The sequence below is a fragment of the Andrographis paniculata genome, unplaced genomic scaffold, assembly GCF_009805555.1.
Source record: "Andrographis paniculata isolate CXL003 unplaced genomic scaffold, ASM980555v1 Contig78END, whole genome shotgun sequence".
Classification (NCBI taxonomy): Eukaryota; Viridiplantae; Streptophyta; class Magnoliopsida; order Lamiales; family Acanthaceae; genus Andrographis; species Andrographis paniculata.
The window spans coordinates 904,176-921,736 of record NW_026137615.1 but is presented as its reverse complement, the minus strand read 5'-3'; the positions used below and the strand labels follow the sequence as shown (position 1 = coordinate 921,736).

Sequence of the window (17,561 nt, the reverse complement as noted above, 5' to 3'; positions counted from 1 at the left end):
TGTTATAAAGCACAACTATTTGCGCAACATCAACAAGCGGTTCGAAAAAATATGGAGCGTGTCTTTGGTGTATTACAAGCTTGGTTTGCCTTCATCAAAACTTCATCACTTATTTGGGATATCAATTTACTAGGTAAAATAATGAAAGCATGCATCATATTGCATAATATGATTGTACAAGATGAAAGAGACACTTACATGCATTATTACGATATATCTCAATATGATCAAGTGGAGACAAGTGCTAACTCGAATTGGTCATATAACAATACAAGACATGCAACTATGGAGCAATACCTACAGACAGTGGCGGATATAGATTTTGAATTTAGTGGGTCGATAAATTAATATAATTAAATTAAAATTAAAATAAATAAATATATTAACAAAAATTTACATTAGAAATATACGAAATTTGAAATTAACAATCACTTATACATCAAAATAGTTATAAGTGTTCACGAAGAGATCTTATATTTTGGTATCAGCTGACAATAACATCTATACTAACTTTTTTGTAAACACATCTTTTTCTAAAAAAGTAACGAAACAATCATTTAATAATTACTTTTCCATGCTATTCCGTAATTTTTTTTTATGATAGTTATAGTTGAAAATAGTCTTTCCACGTTTGCAGTTGCTATTTTTATTTGTCTCAACAAGTTTCATAGAAAGTTTATTTAAATGCTCGAAATTCCAAAATATTTCATCACATTAAACATCAATAATGAAATTACCTAATAATAATTAGAAAATCATCAATTTTGTTTCTGACAATTCTGTAGAATATAATTATGTAAGTAGTTGTAATATCTTTTTATTAAAAGAGGAAAGTCGATTGGAGGGAAAAAAAGTAAGACATCAATAATTCTTTTGATGGATCTTGTCGAATATCAAAATTGATTCATTAATAAAAATAGAACTAATATTTAAGGATATATTTGTAATTTAGTGATAATTAGTATTATTTTTAATTTTTTTTGGTGGATCAATTGATCCACCTTGCCTAATACTATATCCGTCCCTGCCTACAGAATAGAATGCGACTTCGAGCTAAGGAAACACACCATTAATTCAAAGCGGATTTAATTGAACATATTTAAGATAAGTTTGGTCAATCGACTATTTAATTTATTAGAAAAATATATGTAATATTATGTATTTTTTTATTAAATTTGAGTTTGAACTTTAATTATTATGCAAGTGTGAAATTATTATTATTATTTATTTTATTTATATACTAAATAATTATTTTATTTTTATTAAATATTATAAGAATAAAATATGATTAAAAAATATAATTTTATTTTATAAATATATAAAATATTTAATGAGGTTGAAAAAATAGAGATTTTAAAAGGTTATTTGATATGGATATGAAATATGATTAGAGTTCTTTGTGACGTGGAGGAGAGAGAAGGTGACGTGACGCAAGAAAGAGAATGAGAAGAAATCCATTGCGGGTGCCCTAAGACCATCCGCAATGGAGATACCCACTTTTTGGTATCTCTACTACTTTTTATTATTCACATCACTTCATCTCTCTGTCACGTCAGTTGAGATGCTCTCTTCTATTTTATATTCGCAACAAAAATACTCATCCTAATTTTTTAATAAATTTTTATTATTATATTATATATATATTATTTTTAACTATAAACTAAATATATTTATTATTTAATATAATTTTATATTATTTAATTACTTTAAAATTTATAATTATATTTTATTCAGTAATTAAATTTATTAATATTTATTTGTTTAATAAAATTATATAATATTTTTATTTATATACTTTAAAATTTAAATTGATAAAATATATTTAATATTGGTATCATTTTGTAGAATACAAAATATTATAAATTATAAAAATATTACAAAATTTTAAATATAACAATAAATTCAATATAAATTACAAAAAATAAAACATATATAATACATATCATATATATATATATACATATATGCCATGTATCATATATGGCATTTTAACAATATCTTCTCAGCGTCAAGCATCCATCCATTTTTAATTTTTTTTTTCTTAAATTGTGACGTGGCGTGTAGGAGGAGATGCGCCATTGCGGATTGTCTAAGGGTGTGTTTGTTTAGGGATTTGAATTTTGATTTGGGATTTGAATAGTAAAATTTTTTAATTTGAATAGCTGTAGATGTGATATAAATAGGTGTTGATGTGATGTTTTGAATATAAAATTTATTTTTAAGTATAATATAAAAAATAAAAAATAGATGTTTGATTTGATATTTTTGAAAAAAAAAAAAGGATAAATAGTGTATTTAAAATCTAATTCCCAAACAAACGCACCCTAATTCAATCGACAAAATGGTCACTTCATTTATTTAACCCAATCCATTTATTTGGCCCTTTGTCAAATCTAGTTTATATGGATTGGTTTGGTTTTGATTTGAAATTATTTTCGTTTAAATAATATTTTAATAAAATATTTTATGATATATAATACTCTATCTGTTTCAAAATTATAGTCTTGGTTGTGTTGGACACGAAATTTAAATAATATTGATATTATATTGATAGTGAGTTAAAAATATGGATAAAAGACTTTTTTGTCCTTGTGAGAGTATTAGTGTAAAAAGTAGTAGCAATTGTGTAATAATAATAAAAAAGTAAGAGTACTTTTATAATGATATGGTTATTTATGAAAATAAGACTGTTATTTTGGAACGGACAAAAATAGTAAATAGGGTTATTGTATTGAGACGGGGAGAGTAATATATATTTATTTTAAATCATGTGGACTAAATACTAAATTTTTTATTTAAAATAAAAATAAAACACATGCAAGTTTAAAAGTTTTGAGGTTTCTATAGTTAGTTAAAATATGAAAATGTTATTAAAATATTTATTTTGGTTATTTTTTAAAAAAATTGTGTGATAAATAGTATTCTCTATGTTTCAACTATTGTGTCCGGAGTTACCGTAGTTATGGGAATTTAGAAAAAAATATAATTAATAAGTAATTAAAAATATATTTGTAAAAATAATTATTTTATAATATAGATATTTATAGATAAAATTAAAATAACTAATTAGACTAGTTAAAACTTAAAAAGTTATAAATTTAAAATTTAAAATAAGATAATGCGTATAATTCTTTTTTCTTAAAAAAATAACATGAAATATGAGATAGAAAGAAACGACATGTAGACACGATAGATAATCTCAATAGATAATCCGCCAAAAGTAATATATATATTATTGAAAAAATGCTTAAAGTTTTGTGTGGTATTTTATAAAAATGAACAAACCCTAGTTTTAATAATAATAAAAAAAATATATGAGTTTTTTTTTAGGTAAAATAATATAATATATACAACTTAATAATAATAATAATAATAATAATAATAATAATAATAATAATATATAACATATGTAATGCAAAATATATATAGATGTATAGATATAGATATAATATTTTTAAAATTTCAGAGAAAAAAAAAAGAAATTAATAAAAAATGAAAGTGAAAATTTTGTTATATGTTTCGATACAAAGCTAATATTTATTTATTGATTCTAATGAAAGTAATTAGTCATTAAATTGCATTTGTTGTCATGATATAATATTGACACATTAATAATAAATACCAAATTGCACCTAAGGGTTTATTTATTTTTTTAGTATTGATATTTAAATATTAATTATTATATCAAAATTTAGTACAAATTAAGAAAAAATTGAAAAAAATACTTTCATTAATGTCTTATAATACTAAGAGAAAAATATTTGTACAAAAAATTATACAAATATAAAAATATTTTTAATATTAAGTACAATAATACAAAATATAAATGTACTGTTTATTATTAAAAATATAATTATTTTATTTGATGGAATACAAAAAAAGAAAAATTGATTATGTTATTATAATTAACATTAAAAATATTCTTATTTGTATAATTTTTATACTGTGTTTACTTGTGAGGTTTTGATTTTGATTTTTTATTTTGAATATTAGTAAAATTTTAAATTGAAATAGTTGTTTGATTTAATATAAATATGTATTGATGTGATGTTTTGAATATAAAATTAGATTTTAGTATAATAAAATAAATAAAAATTGATTGTTTGATTTGATGTTTTGTGAGAAAAAAAAAAGGTTGGAATAATAAAATCATGAGTAAAATTTTACAAGTAAACACTATAATATTTATTATGATAATTATTGTTTATTGATTTTTAATGTAAAATTTATATCATAAAAATATAGATAAATCAATTAATAATATTTGTCTTTTTCATTTGATTTAATTTTAGTAGATTTATATAATTTACAAATAAAATAATTTTTATATAATAATTAATAATAATAATTATTTTAAACGGATAATTAGATTTAAATTCCCTCGTGCATAATAATATTTAAATTCAGTCTCTATTTTAAATCTCTTGCACTACACTCCTTTCTTTATCGTATTGTTTACTTTCTCCTCCCTCTTTCATCTGCTGCAATCTCTCAAAATTTATCGTTTTCTTCGCGCAAAATCGGAGAAGAAAAAATCGACAACTGCAAAATCTAACGGGCCATTTGCTTGCCCACGATTTTCCGATCTTGAAGACCCACCCATTCTCCGGTTGCAGATCTCTCTCTTCCCTTCGAAATCGATATCACTATCCAGTCGGTTGCACTATGTATCTGGCAAGAATCGACACACCTTAGAGTTTTCTAAGGTTAGTAATATATCCGGAATGTGTTGTACTGATGCGGATATCTCAGTCCTATTGTTAACAGAGAAGCACGCTCAAATTTTGAAGAAAAAGAAAACGGGTGGAAATGAGTAAGCTATTTGATTTTGCGATAAAAAATCATGTTCTATGTTAGGATATTGTCGGGATTTAAACAACGCAAAATCCGATCTTACAGATTGTAGCTCCAGCAGCGCCTCCAACAAGGTTTTCTTCTATTATCTTTCTGTTTTCCTTTGTTTTTTATATAAAACCGTGGAGCTTCCATCGGGCTTTTGATGCAATTGGTTAAAGTCGATTGAAGTTACTCCATCATTTTGTATTGAGTAGTTATATGTCGAATTGATGTAGACCAACTCTCCCTAAAACAAAACTCAATTTTATTCGAGCTCATTACCTGTAATAAAAGTTTATTAACATATACTATGTATTTTTATTAATCTTAAATTTTTTCTAAAAGTATTGGTGGCCACTTGTTTTGGTGCACGTGTTACACTAAATTCATTTTGATTTTGTTCTTTCTCTACGGATCACCGTCACCAACGAGAGAAACAAAAATGCAGCGCAAATTTATCCTCCACCATTCCCGAGTTTCAATCTCTATTGCCAAAGAAGAATCCAATTCTACTTCCGGTCTTGCAGGCTTTGCTTATTTACTTTGTAGTTGAACTTCTTTGTTTCGATTAAGTAAGTTGTTATCTTCTACTATGTGTCTCAAGTGGTTTGGGCTTGGATATTTAATTCTTGCGTTCGATTGTAGCAAGTGTGATTTGATCGATGCCTGCCAGATGTTTTGTCAATGTGTATTTAACCGTTGTTTTTTTGTTTATTTAGCTTCTACTTGTTGTTGTTGTGATGGCGGTGGTTGTTTTAACTTGAAGTAGGGAGGCGATGGCGCACCGCCACGCTCTTTTCTTCTATTTTTAGCCATAATTTTTAATGATTAGATTTGGAATTAGAGTGCAATATTCGTAACAGAATGCAGCTGTTCGCAGATAAAGATCTTACTAACTTGAGTTATTGGTTGAATTGGAGAGTGCTGCTTTGTGTAGTATGGGTCCAGCTTATTTGAAAATATGAACATTCAGAATATGTACTAGGTATGTTATATGTTTTATACAATGTAAGAGATGTTACTAAAAGACGACACAATTGGTGTAAGCTTTGATTGCACACATAAATCCATGCCTTTACTTTTGTTTTATATATAGACATTTGTTTTTTTCAATTGTTAGTTGATCATCATTGGCCAAGAAAGACCCTATTTTGCTATGAATATATGATTCGTAATTGTAACATTGTAGATAAGCTCTATCATTGTAACATATATGATCATCTCGGTAACACTATCATGATGAATTCATCTATGGTTATTGACAACAAGTGAATATTTTGAATAAAAAATGGTCGGTTTCCCAAGCACAGGTTACCAGGGCATATGTACACTTTATAGAAACATATGACACTATTATTATAAGTTTGTAAGATCTGCGTTAGTGTATGTCGGTATTTGATGTAGGTATGTAAGTAGGTGCCCTGGGTACAAACACCGACATTCAAGGTATAAATGATGGTTGCTTAGGTATTATTTGTGTAGTAGTAGATATCCAGTGTGGTCGATTTCAGTCAATCCCCTGATAGAGAAAACAATTACCAGATTAGTGATTTTCTCTATTAGCCCCACTGGAAATTGGTTAAAGCCAGGCGCGATTGTTGTAGAGGTGTAATTTTATATTTTTATAGGATGTTCGTCAATCCTTTCATTGTAATTATTTTTTATGTGCTAGACATAATGCAATATTGTATGTAAATATACAACAATAAGAGTGTTGCATTGATGCTATTTTGTAAATTTGATGTAATGTGGTAGATGAATGAGAATTATGGGTATGTGATGAGCTCTTTTATATATGACTCGTTGATGATAGAGGTTTCTTAAAATGTAACGCATGTACACAAATTGTGGGTAAGTATTTTGTTTATTTTGAAGAATATATAGTTGATGTCACGAAACACATGGGTCTTTACCGTATTACCCATTTTAAAATTATAGTAAATTTATGTTAATTAATTTTCTAAATGACAAAAAGTAGGTAGTATATTGTGTTGCATTCGTTAGACCCATACTAAAAAGGTTATGAATTCTTGTTCTAATCATCGAGCTCACTTTATGTCCTTGAGTACATTGAAACGAGTATTCATTTAAAGTATGCAGGTACACAATTGCCCACCTATGTCATAATGTTATATTATTTATTTTACATGAAATCAGAGTCCGGGTACATAATTTGATAAGAATTGATACATTAAAATCAATAGGGGGTACATCGGAGCCATACTGAAGTACTTACATGCTCAACCAAGTTATATTTTGAAATTTTTTTGGCTAATTGATATTGAGTTTATAAGTGTGCAGTAGTTTGGATTATTATGTCATGGGTCAAAATATTATAGACAAGATGTGTTTGCCCTATTACGCAAAAAACACTTGAAGTTCTAATAGTAGATTACAACTAGCGTTTTCACTTGAATGTTGTGTGTGTGCTATGGTGTAGATTACTATGTAATAAGTCTAAAGATTTTCAATTCGTGACAGCAATCATGTATTCTAACAAATAATATAATTTAACTTAGTCATTTATAACTTGTTTAGCCATCTACAAGTGGAGGTTAGAGTATAATTCCACATATATCATACGATATTATTAAGTCATTTTTTACTTGTTTAGACATCTATAGTAAATATGTTGTTTATCTCTTTATATAATTTAGGGTGTTATGGAAATACTATCACGATGAATTTATCCCTAATTACCGACAATAAGTGAATATTTTGAACTGAAAATGGTCGGTTACCTAAGCACAAGTTACCAAGATATATATACCTGATATTGAAGCATGTGATACCAACATTATCGGTACGTAAGATCTGAGCTAGGGCATATCGGTATTTGATGCAGGTATGCTAGTATGTGCTCTAGGTACAAACACCGACATTCAAGGTATAAATAATGGTTGCTTAGGTATTATCTATGTAGTAGCAAGTTTCCATGAATGTGCTTGACTGCAGTTGATCTTCTTATGGAGGGGCCAATTCAAGAACTCGGTGTGAGTACTTCTTCTGTACATAGTAGTATAATAATATAGAGTAAACTGTATTTTTAGTCCCGTAACTGGACCCCCTTATCATTTTATTCCCGTAAATGGAGCCTGTCGCAAACTAGTCCCACAAGTGAAATTTTTTTGCTGTTTTAGTCCTTCAGCGCTAGAGACGTCCGCGTGGCTCACCGGAGCTTGTCGAACATTATGATGCGAACTCCTCCTTTTCCTTTTCCTTTTCTGATGTTCATCTTTCGAGGCCATTTCTTCAGGCTTGTAAAGCTTTGGGTTATACTACACCCACTCCTATTCAGGTTTATTGTAATCATAATCATAAAATCTCTATCTATTGCTACTACTACTGCTAGTAAGGTGTGAATCGATTCTCTCTTCTCTATATATATGCAATTTGTTTTTGGATTTGACAGGCTGCTTTTATACCATTGGGATTAACTGGACAATATATATGTGCTAGTGCTGCCACCGGCTCGGGGAAGGTATTTGTGTGTTTATACTTGTGAGAACAGAACAAGCTCTGTAGTGAAAGGTCATAAAGGGGAAATAATATGTTACTTTATTCACAATAAGAGTAAAGACAAATGAACAGAGCATAGATTATTATTATTATTATTATTATTATTATTATTATTATTATCATTATCAAGGATTTTATAGATATAAAATATAGAGATATATACAAATACGCCGGACATCCCTGGCGAATAAAAAAAACTAACCAAAAATGAGGTACTACCTCAATTGTAGCCACACGTGTCCACTAACCGAATAAATAATTACAATCCAACCCAACATAAACTAATAATTACAATGAAAATATTCTGAAGTAATCTAGTGCAGAGGGATTATGGATCTGGTCCTCTCCTTCTCGCCACAAAGGTGCTTGCCATTAGGAAATTTCGATAATAACACAATCCTTGTATATAACACAAAGGGGATCAATGTCGAGGAATGACAATCGATTTTTAGTTTTCAATCGACCCCGGACGGCAAGCCATAGAATGAACTTGTGCTTTGGCAGCGCTGATCCATTCCAGATAGAACTAGCGTAGTCACAAGAAGGGCCTGGAATCTTAAAGCAGTAGTATACATCCATGGAGTTTTTAGTAGGGAAGTACCAGTGCGAAATACCAGCTTGTGCGCGGCTAACATCCCCGAAATGAGACAAAATCTTATCGCGAATCAGCAACAGAGATTTGAGAAAGTAAGAATCCCGAGCTTGTCGAGTCCAAATATTGCGCCCCTGGAAGTATTTGTTGTGCATCCACTTTACCCACATAGACTCCTTATCGGAGGAAAGTCGCCAAATATATTTAGTGAGGAGAGTTTCGTTCCATTCCGGGAGAAAGCGAAGGCCAAGCCCACCTTCGGCTTTAGGTGAGCACTTAACATGATATGGTTAGAACTTGTAGTTATTATTCTTATTGCTATTATTAACACTTAACATGATATGCTTCTAACTTCTGGTTATTATTATAATGATAATGATGGATATGGTATGCTTCAATTTTTTATTAATTCTCTTCCTTTTAAGCACTACACTGTTGTTTATAATTGGCAGACGAATGCTTTTGTACTTCCAATATTGTAGAGATTGTTATACAAGCCAAAATATAGACCTGCTATTAGGGTTTTTATTCTTACCCCTGCGAGAGAGTTAGCTATTCAATAAGTTTTGTATTTTAATAAAATAAAGCATGAGATATTTGTAGTATTTACTAATTTACTAATTTTCTTCTATATGATACATAATATGACTACAAAACTCACTAAATATGTGACTGGTATTACATGTTGTTTGGTGATTGGCGGGCTGCCAATGAAGGTATGCTCATAAACTTATTTATTTGTAGTCCTTAAATATTTATCTGATTATCTTGTTTCATCCCCTTCTAATTACTATTAAAACTTCTTGCTATTTGGAGGTACAATAATTTGCATGTGTACTAATTTTCTAGATTGAAGGATGCAAAAAAGATAGCACAAGTTAGATTATGTGCAAGGATGTTGAAATTATTGGCTCTTTTAAATAATCATAGAAACTTAATTGAGGCTCAGCGTCTAGATGTTAGTTCACTCAACATTGTTTATTATTATTATAATAATAATTATTATTATTTAGAAGTCTTATGCACAATTTATTGGATAGGAATTTGAGCTTTTCAAAAAGCAGAAAGTGGATTTTCTAATTACAACAGATCTTGCTGCACGAGTAAGTTTAGTTTTTTCATTTTGAGTGCGGTATGCTAACCATCCTCTAGCATGGTCAATATACACGTTAAAGCAATACATAAAATTGTATTGAACGCAAGTTGTATATAGAGATCGATTGAAAGATGTTAATAGTGAACTACTCACAGACCCTTATAATTTGTGTTGCTTCTCAATTTTTATATGATGTATTTTTGCGGTTCAACTTAGTAAAATCTTTGTTTAGTATTGATTGAAGGACCTCTGGCGGTTCTATCTTCTTGTAATTTTTATTTCAGGGTCTGGATATATCAAGTGTTGAAACAGTCATCAATTTTGTGTGCCCACAAAATATTGAAAGGTAAAACATGAACGCTAATCCCTTCTGATTTGTCAGAATTTTATTGTACAAGTGTCTTGCCTAATTATTAATGTTTACCACATTTGTTCTTGATACAATAATTGTTCAGTAGTATTCCTGAAATTATTCACGAAAAAATTATTTTGTGATATAATATGCTTTGCAGTTATATTCATAGAGTGGGTCGCACCGCTAGAGCAGGGAGAAAAGGGCGTCCAGCTACAAAAAAATCAATAAATTTGTAAGTATATATCCTTTATTATTAAAATATTTAGTTTTGTTTTATTTTGCAATATTATTGTTGTTTTATCATTTGATTGAGGACTTATTTGGGTTTCAACTGCATTTCCTTTTTCCTAAAATATTTTTGTACTCAGTAGTACTATGCAACCGGTGAAGTACCACATGTTAAATCTATTTGAGATGACTATTTTGTTCTCATTTGTCAACATGCAGTTTTAGTAAGCTAAAATTCTCAAGAGGTCACCCATCTTCTTAACTCTGGAGTTTTATCAATTGGGCTACGGAATAGATATGCATATTGTTGATATGAATAATGTTCGTAATCTTTGATGTGTATTAAGTGGAATCTTGTTACTTATATCTTGGAAGAATATGGCAGGTTAAAAGTGTTTGCTTTGGAAGGGGGCTGAAGAAGCGAGTTGTCGCTTCGGAATAAATAGAAATGTGGTCTGAAACAATTGAGCAAATGAAAAAGGCAGTAGGATGGATAAGGAAAAAAGAACGGTAACTTAGTTTGACATCTCTTATATAGGTATCTGATTGTTAGCACAAACTAATAATGTTGTTTTTTGTTCTTTTCGTTGTTTTATTATGGCAGAGAAGAATGTGAACGTGAGAAAAGGATTAAGGTATTTGTTTATCTGCATTTAAATTACTTTTCAAAATATTTAGCTGTACAATATAGAATATTATGGATGTTTTATTATCGTGGAAGGATGTTCTACTTATTGTTTCTAACTAGTTTCTTGGGATATATGGTTGAATTGTTTAGGAGAAAAAGAAGCATGTAGCTGCGGCAGCAAAGGTAATTTCAAGTTTTCTTGATTTGTCTTATTTGTCTAATTGGTGTTGGTGTTTTTAGTTGGGTGTGTTTGTTTAAAGGATTTGTGTGGATTTATACTATTTACATAAATTTCTCCCCAAAAACATCAAATCAAACACCTATTTTTAATTTTTTATATTATACTAAAAATTAAGTTTACATTCAAAGCATCATATTAATACATATTTATATCACATCATATAACTATTCAAATTCAGATTTTTTTTATTCAAATCCCAATTTAAAATCCAAAGCTCCAAACAAACTGAAATGGTGGTTTGATGAGATATAAATAAGTATTGATGTGAGATTTTAATGTAAAATTATTTTTTAATATAATATAGAAAATAAAAAATAAACGTTTGATTTGATTTATTTTTGTAGGAAAAAATTGTGTGAACAGTATAAATTTTTGTAAATCCTTCAAACGCACACAAAACATACATACATACATGCAGACAAGTTACTAGTGGCATATATTATAATATATTTATAAAGAATATATATATTTTTTCTAGGAAGAAGCTATTGCCAATATGAAGTTGATTAACGCAAAGGAAAAAGAAGAAAAGAAGAAAGTAAAGAAGGAAGAGAAGAAGAAGAAACAAGAGGAGGAGGTACTAATTGTACTAGCAGCTCTTTCTTGTACATCTTAATTTGTAGATTTTATTTTATTTTTTTTTCATGTATTGAGTGAGATATGTATGATGGTTAATGTATGTATGTGTGTGTTTTTTGAAGAAAAAATTGACGAGGAGGAAACGAAGGAAGTTGGAGGCAAGAAAAGAGAGAGAGATTAGAATTGGGAATTCCCTTTTAAGGTAACAAGTTTGTTTAATCTTGTTTGTTTGTATCTTCGTCTCATTCCTATTCCCATTAATTATTTTTGTTACTGTTTTGTTATAGCTTTATTTATCTATTTATTTATGTGCATTAATTAGAGCTAGCAATGTGTCAATTCGCGTTGGATTCGTATCAGGTTGAATACTTTGAACGGGTTAAATTACTTAACCCTAACCCAACATGTTTATTACCATGTCAGATTTGTGTTGACCCGTTTATTATCGTTTCGGCTTCGGGTTGACTTGTGTTGACCCGTACATAATTAAGTCAAAATTCTTGATTCAAATTAAATAATTTTTTGTCGTGTTATGTTAATTTTTATTGGTTTGAGGTAAATTGAATTATTTAAAATTGAACTTAGTTTAAATTAATTTATGAGAAGATTATTAAATTATGATTTATTTTACATATATAATAAAAATATTAATCAATATTAATATATTATAATTGGGTTGTCGTGTCTGGTTCGAGTTGAGAGCTTCAACCATAACCCGACTCGTTTATTATCGTGTCGAGTTCGTGTCAACTCTTATACATAATCGGGTTGAAATTTTTGACCAAAATTCAATTATTTCATGTCGAGTTAGTTTTTCCCAGCTCTAACATTAATCCATTGATTCATCGGTTCTCAAATGAGCTGGGCAGGGAGCCAAAGGCATCATATCAGCATATCAAATGAAAGAGGGAGGACTCGCTGCGTGTGCCACATGAATACGTATGTGTATATATATACATATATAAGCGAAAAGGAGGAAGAAATGGATGGTGATGGTGATGGTGATGGTGCAAGAAATTAATTAGAAAGAAAATCACATCTCATAACCACAATATCATCTATAAATGCAATTTTGAAGCTGCTAATGTTAATTAGTTTAGATAGACTTGTTAGATATAATTAATGGTTGGTTGGTTTGTTTCAATTCGTTGTGGTTTATTATTAATATTTGCTTTTGATTCGAGGGCATCATATATTGTTACTATTATTATCGTTGTCCAAGTAGCTAGGTTGTTTGATTCGTGGTATTAGTTGGATATTATTTTGGAGTAATGTGTGTTTGTGTGAAGGAAGGATCATATGGTGAATTTAGCTTTTTCTTGGTCACCATCACTTCTAGGCCAACTACGCCTTAATTTTTGTACGCTTAATTGTTCAAGAAAGATCTACGAAGAAATGCCCAAGTTACAAAATATGTGAAAATATATAAATCTGGTAGAATTTATATGATGCATTTATTATATTGGAAGAAGTTTAAAAAATGCCTTAAGAAATCATCACATCGTAAAATCATCATTATTTGTATGGTTGGTAAAAAAAAAAAAAAAAAAGAAAAAAAGAGCTCAAAATGCAATATTAAATTAAAAAAAGGAATCAAGGAGTTAACTATATGGAATTGATTTCCACCTCCTAGGCGATAAATGTATGGAGTTTCAAAAATACTTTAAGAAATAATGCATTGGCACATTGTAAAATCTATCATTTTTGGTATGAACGGTACTAAGAGGAATAATTTTTATGCAATATTAAATTAAAAAAAATCAAGAAGTTAATAATGTGGAATGCATTTTCACCCAACAATAAATGTATGAATTTTTAAAAATACCTTAAGAAATAATGCACTGCCGCCCACTTTGTAAAATCTTCATTGTGTATGATTAGTAATAAGAAAGAGCAACTTAAAAATGCAATATTAAATTAGAAAATGAATAAAAAAAAGTTAATCACATGGAATGGATTTCTAACCCCACCCGCACCCCCAATTCAATAGAGGTTTGATGGGTCACCGGCAAATTTTATTCCAATGAAAGAAGATACTCCCTCCGTCTAGGATATGGTGTTTTTTTTCCTGTAGACACGAGAACTTAGGTGTGGTATAATTAGTAATTAATTAAAAATGTATTAGTGAAAATAATTATTATTTAATAAAGAGAATTTTAAATTAAAATTAAGATAACTAAATAGTATAATTAAAATTAAAAAAGTTATAAATTAAAATATTTAAAATGAGATTAAAGTGTATAATACTTTTTCAAAAAAGGAAAGTGACAGAATAAATAAAACAAACGAAAATGGAAAAACACGATAAATGGAACGGAAGGAGTATTACTTTAAGAGGATCCAATAATGATTTCATGATTCAACTTATAGTTATACATAAATACATTTTGAAATATATTTTAAATAGATTATGGTGAGGTTTCAATTGTATCACTACAGACATTGCAATTTAGAAATTTAAGGAACATATTCAACAATACAAAAAAATTCAAAATACTCAGTATTAAGTAAAAATAATAATAAGCTGTTAAAAAAAAAATACTTGAAAATGATCACTTTAGACGTAAAGATCTTGGAGCATAATGCAAGAAGAATTGTATTATGCTTTCAAATATGCACCAACATGTGCATAACATGCAAAGTTTCCTTGGATGGTTTTATATAACCAAGATCATATTAACATAAAATTATTCTAGAATCCATAGGTAAATTACCGATTCTAAGTTAATAATATTGACAAGTTACTTGATTCGTGATTGACAAATGCGTTGTTTTATTTAAGAGAGATTGATAAGCTTATCAATATTTATAGTCATATGGTTGCTGAAAATAACATGATTTGTTTCTTTCTAGAGCACGTATTCACCCAAAGTTGAATAGTAACATATACAAGTTTAGAAATAAATTATTCTCATTAATAATTACAAGTGTCAAAGTAAAAATTATTTAAAATAAAAGAAGCGGTACTTAAAAAGTAGAAACTTTTTTCACTAATCTTATCTATTTTAGTATTGCTTATGCTTAATAGCTTTATTGCACCAATCGATTTTACTTATTGGAGATTTTCAACCAAACAAATAATTTCCATGCAACTTTGATAAGCAAAACAACTTCTTTTCCGTTGTTGACTCCAGCGACTAATCACAAAAAACTATGATTCAAGAATAATGCACAAAAAATAAATAGATATGCTAATTCAGCTTCACAATCTCATTTTCACAGAAAAAATCCTTTGATTTAAGAAAAACTAGACTCCTAAAATTTATAATTCGTGTGTTCGTTGTAACAAAGAACATGATAACTAAATATGAAATTTTAGATACATACCAGTACTTAAATGTCTTGTTAAATTCTGTATCTAGAAGCCAATCAACTTCATCAATAATTAAAATTGAAAGTTCATCAAAATTGTTTATATATATTGTATATACATATTTATGTTTATATATATATATATATAGCCCGGTCCATAACCCCATGTATACCGAATTGTTGGTATACAGAATTTTTTGATATTTTCGGTATAATACAGTACAGTAAATCAGTATTTTTGTATTTTCGGTAGGTTTATTCATCCCTACCATGGAGGCAGATTCTAAAACCACTTAAGTTTCAAAAAAACCCCATCCTGGTGGCTCAAAAGAAAAGGAAATAGAAGAGTAAAGAAGGCCAAAGCTAAAATGTGTCTATTGTTTGTAGTTTCTTTACTCGTATCATGTCTCTAACATCAGCAAAAGAGAAATAAAATAATATGCATATGGAGTGAAAATCGTAAATCAAATACAAAAAAGGGGTTTGATATGAAATGCAAAAAAAGAAAGAGTATGAGTCGATCAAGAATGAATACACAGACAGTTTCTTCGGCATCCTTAACAAGGTGAGACTAGGTTAGGTTGATTCAACAATTGTATTAAAAAATAAAATAAAATTACATCACCTTGAAAAACACAAAGAACTTATTGAAAGTCACTTTTTTTTTTTTTTAATGGGATATTGAAAATCACTTTTGTATAGTTTTTAAGTGCCTTTTTGGCTAAAGAGCAACGAAAGAAGCATATAAGACAAGAAAACAAACATTGTTGTAGGAGCTCTGCTAACCAAGCATAAAAAATGCAACAATTTGGTTTGAAGCAAGCTACAAGAGCTTGACATTGGCATGACATGGTAGAAATAATAATCATTTGTTATTTTCTCAACATAATGTTTGCAAAATGACTATTTGAATTTAGTCTTCCACTATAAGTGCTAATGAGATATAAAATAATAAACAAACTAGTAACATAATGTAACAATCCCACGTCAATAATAATTATGCTAGCTAATAATAATGTAACTAACTAAAAGATAAACACTATTTCTCACTAACAATGAACATCATTATATTAAGTGCTAATGAGATATATCATAATAAATAATAACTATGCTAGCTAACAATAATCAAACTCAATAAAAAATAAGCAATGCTTCTGATTAACAATAAACATCATTATATTCAGTGCCAATGTGTTATAACATAATAAACAATAACAATGCTAAGTAACAATAATCAACGTTACTAAAAGATAATCAGTGTTTTTCACTAACAATTAAAATCTAACTTAATAAATATGTCAATTAAGCAATAATTAAGTCATCATGAGATAAACTTTTCTTCTCGCTCAATAAACATTTATTATATTAACTATTAAGTGCTAATGAAATAAAACATAATAGGCTGTTCTTAGAGTGCTGATATTGAAAATATATTAGTACCCTGCTGATTTATTCAAAGCCATCAAATTGTTTTTAATAGATGATCTAACGGTTGTAATTAAAAAAGATTAAATTTATAAATTTAATTTTATTATTTCTTTTGTACGAAATATAATATAAGTAAGTTTCAAATAATGCATTAATTAACAATGTTAGCATTCTTATTTAAATTCCATAATTTGTGGAAGTAAATCTTGTTGTTATTTTATATTTGTTAAGTTATGCTTTTGATTGAATACACATATGCTATATAGATTTCAATGATATGTTTTTCTTATATATATATATATATATATATATATTATATTATATGCTATATAATTTATTCATTAAAAAATACTCCCTCCGTCCCATATACTATGTCCACGTTGCTGTTTCTGTGCGTCCCACATACAATGTCATTTTCTTTTTTGGAAAATGATTACACACTTTAATCTCATTTTAAATTTTTTAATTTTATTTTTATTTTTATTTTTAATTAAAATAATTAGTTATCTTAATCTTAATTTATAATTATTTATATTATAGAATAACTATTTTCACTAATACATTCTTAATTATCTGCTAATTACATCCCTTCTAAAATACCGTGTCTACAGTGTAGCAGACACGGTATCTGAGACGGAGGGAGTATCATTTAAGGAAATTATATATAATTATTAAGCAATGGTTAACTTAGAGGAATAAAATTTGAAATATTTTTGTATTAAATTTAATAAACGAAAAGTTAATGTA

General features: G+C 28.2%; 1 protein-coding gene across 1 annotated transcript; it reads left to right on the top strand.

Moving 5' to 3' along the window:
* Window positions 1–10,014: 10,014 nt before the first annotated feature.
* Window positions 10,015–13,258, top strand: LOC127239935 (protein PXR1-like). Its single transcript, XM_051258323.1, has 10 exons — window positions 10,015–10,050; window positions 10,328–10,389; window positions 10,556–10,630; window positions 10,846–10,947; window positions 11,012–11,136; window positions 11,231–11,261; window positions 11,405–11,437; window positions 11,974–12,072; window positions 12,197–12,276; window positions 12,944–13,258. The coding sequence occupies exons 5-10, from the start codon at window positions 11,075–11,077 to the stop codon at window positions 12,975–12,977; spliced, it is 339 nt and encodes a 112-aa protein (XP_051114280.1). The 5' UTR covers window positions 10,015–10,050; window positions 10,328–10,389; window positions 10,556–10,630; window positions 10,846–10,947; window positions 11,012–11,074; the 3' UTR covers window positions 12,978–13,258.
* Window positions 13,259–17,561: the final 4,303 nt, after the last annotated feature.